Below are 3,427 nucleotides of genomic sequence, written 5' to 3'. Positions count from 1 at the left end.
TCTCTCTGTAAGGACATAATTCTCGGCTGATTCTGGTTGCCAGGTCCCATGCTTGTGTCTTACATATTATGCTTTTTTGAGACAACTTTTATATAATATCAGCAACATTTTATGCGTATAAGGCTTTTGCTAAGACTCCTTAGGGTGTAATACAAAAAAAAAAAAAATTCATGAAAACAAGTAAGTGAAAGTAAAAATGCATTTCATCACTCTCTTTTAGATTCCACTGTTGACCAGGATTCACTGGTAACAGGCCAAAATTATCTATAGCAAATTTTTTGAAGCTGTGTCTATCAATACTAGAATATTTTGAGTAGAATTGCTCTCTGCAGATAACACATTTATCTGCTGTAACTAGTTGTTTTGATATAGGCAGTTTGTCATTAACTTAATTCAGAGCTGATTTTTAGATGTCATTCTGATGTTTAAGTTGTAAGAAAATTCTTAACGCTGTTAATTGTTTCTGGAAGCTTGGCGTGATCTTTGGAGAAGATTCTGTTCAGCATCTTTCCTTCATGATTTTGGATAAATCCAGTATTAGTTTCTATAGTCCTGTTCCCAGCATTCTGGAAATAGCTCATAGGAGGTTAGCTAAATTTGATTTCAGAAAATATGCAGTGTGCTTCTTTCACTCTATACTTGTTACGTAGGGAGCTAAACCAGCAGATTTTTTTTTCCTTTTCCAGGTGTGTTTTTTTTTGTTTTTTTTTTTTGTGACTTCATTTTTTGCTGTATTAGTTCTCTGAACAGCTCTCTAAGATCAAACACTGTTTTTTTTGGCAAAAGAATGTGTGAGGAAGCAGAAGAGTGCGAGGGGTAGGAGGGGAACTAGGGAACAGGAGTGCACTGAATGTTTATCCTCAGCCAAGCAGTCACTGTGAATTTTGGTTAAGCAGTCATGCTTACTGTACCCCAAGCTAGTAACATCTGCCATGTTCTGCTTGCTTTGCTACAATGACTTAGGAACCCCAGAGTCAGAAAAACTGAGGACATTTCAGAAGCCTGTTTTCAGTTATGCATCTGGTATATTATCTTTATTTTCTTTAAACCTGCTAGTCACACTGTTAAAAATCAGTGATTTTCAATAGGTTACAGAGAACATTTATCTTACTTCCATCAAATCTGACTATGTCTTCTAGTAGAAATCGATAAGGTCTGTTGTTTCCAAATAAATATGTTAGGTGTTTGACATATCTACAAAGGTGCCTGAATTTAAAGAGACCCTGGACCCTCCAGAATTCTTAGTTTAAGATCCTGTTTCTGTTACTTAGTTGTGGTGTGCAGCTGGAGTCAATCTCATGGGATGGAGACCTTTGGAGCAGGAGCCTGGGAATGGGCAGAAATTGGATCCTGGACGTGATCCCCTCACCTGTGATAGGGAAGTGGAAGGCGAGAACAACAAAAGTAACCATACATCTCCTGAAAAGAAAAAGGTCAGAAAAGAAAATGGATTTTTTTTCCTTCCAGTGTTTTTCCTCATTCCATCCCTGACATGCCCCTTCTCTCAAAACCTTTGTACTATGCTAGATAATGCTCCAACTTGTACTTCTGAGGCATCGTCTTGTGGGGCAGGATTGTGGTGTTCTGGCTGTTCAGTAACTTTCTGTGTGATTTGGGATAAATAATCCAGGATAAAATTTTCCAATTTCTGCTTTTGAAATGTTCGGAATTTTGAAAAAAAATCCTAATAATAAAGGTAATTAAGTGCTTGATGAGGTTGCTAGAAAGATCAGACAAAGCTTTTTAAAAAAGAACACAGACATAGAAGAATCCATGAGTCCATTTGGTTCAGGAGTTGAAGCTCTTGAGATTTATTCCAGCTCTGTTTTTTAATGGTCTTAAGTGTGTTTTTTTAAAGGACCAAGCTGTAATTTGCAGATAATAATACAACATTTTATCCTTTCTGGCTTGTGGAGTTTTTTTCCACAGCTGTCTTACACAACTGTCTTGCACTGCTGCCCTATAGTCTTCCAAGATCAGGTTGCATAAGCTGGTAGGTTGAGTGCATCCCAGCTCCATGGTATTCTGTCTAAAGTGAATGTTCAGTGATACATTAGTCACACATCTCAGAAGAGAAATTAATGGCCAAACTCCTCTTGCCCTAAGGAGCCAGATAGGCTCTTTGGCCAGTGTTCCAGATACTAGTGTGGCAACGTGAATGAAATTTGCATAGCTCATATTGTTTATTTGCATCAGCTAGGAAGAGACTTGGCTTTCTTTGAAGCCAGCATTGTGGTATTTGCATGTGTAAATGTTGCCAGGCAGCTAATACGCTCACGCTGATCTGAGAGGAACACTGATTCTGCTCGTGTGTCTGCTCTCCTGCAGGCAAAGGAGCTCCATGAAATGGATGCCACATCCAGTCGTGTCTGGATCCTCACTAGTACGCTATCAACGAGTAAAGTTGTAATTATTGATGCCAATCAGCCTGGCACAGTGGTGGACCAGTTCACTGTCTGCAATGCTCATGTGCTCTGCATCTCCAGCATCCCTGGTAAGTGGGCCCAGGCATTGGCTGTGATGTGCACAGGGTCACCTGTTCCACTGAGGAGTGACAAATGTAGCGTCCTCACTTCAGAACTGACCCTTGGACCCTGCTGCGTTCTGTAATTGTCCCTCAAAACCATAACTCAGATCTTGCCTTCTTGTAGGACCTTTCTGTGGCAATCCCGCACTGTTGAATGTTTAGTAAGTCATTCCTTTGGCCTGTAAAGGATGGTTCTTGGGAGCAAGAGTGAGCCTTGCCCAGATCTAGGAGGGCTTTGTAGCTCGTCTGGATGTTGATGCTAGGGATAAGGGGATTCACCATGATGTTGACAGGTGCTGTGGTGCCTCCTCAGGATATTGAACCCTGAGGGTCAGCATCTTTCATCCGTATGGTTACTTCAGGCGTACTGCTACATTTAAATTAGGAGTGACAGCTAGATTTATGGGAGAATCTGTTCTTTGCCCTTCAGCAGCCAGTGAGAGTGATTATCCTCCAGGCGAGATCTTTCTGGAGGGAGATGTAAATCCTGAAGAGTCATCTGGAACAGATGGTGTCTTGGCAGGAATCACTCTGGTGGGCTGTGCAACCCGCTGCAATGTGCCACGAAGCAACTGTTCCTCGCGTGGTGACACACCTGTGCTGGACAAAGGACAGAGTGAGTTTTGGAACATAAAACTAAATGGCAGCCCAATTATAGCTAGTCCCATATGAGCTTATGGTCCTACAGCTGCATCCTCCTATCCCTGAGTTAACTACTTTAGAGGCCTCAAGAAGTTTCTTAATGTGGTACAGGAAAACCAAAGGCCTTTTTGGGCTCTTTGGAGCCCTCTTTTTCTCTCGGAGTGATCCACATCCTGCAGCCTGGTTGTGGGGTTATATAGCAGTTATATAGAGTATTTTGGACAGGTGATATGTTTGACCTGCTACAATTGCATCTGT

At 41.4% G+C, this 3,427-nt stretch overlaps 1 protein-coding gene across 1 annotated transcript in view; it reads left to right on the top strand.

Moving 5' to 3' along the window:
• The window catches only part of MAPK8IP3 (mitogen-activated protein kinase 8 interacting protein 3), a 39,242-nt gene that overhangs the window by 24,913 nt on the left and 10,902 nt on the right, over positions 1 to 3,427 (top strand). The window contains exons 12-14 of the mRNA XM_010293391.1: positions 1,272 to 1,433; positions 2,329 to 2,494; positions 2,958 to 3,143. Of these exons, the coding sequence (XP_010291693.1) occupies positions 1,272 to 1,433; positions 2,329 to 2,494; positions 2,958 to 3,143 (514 nt within the window). The remainder of the gene's footprint in view (positions 1 to 1,271; positions 1,434 to 2,328; positions 2,495 to 2,957; positions 3,144 to 3,427) is intronic.

Source organism: Phaethon lepturus, unplaced genomic scaffold, assembly GCF_000687285.1.
Source record: "Phaethon lepturus isolate BGI_N335 unplaced genomic scaffold, ASM68728v1 scaffold5468, whole genome shotgun sequence".
Lineage (NCBI taxonomy): Eukaryota > Metazoa > Chordata > Aves > Phaethontiformes > Phaethontidae > Phaethon > Phaethon lepturus.
The sequence above is the reverse complement of the archived record's forward strand: the minus strand, read 5'-3'. Positions and strand labels throughout refer to the sequence as shown.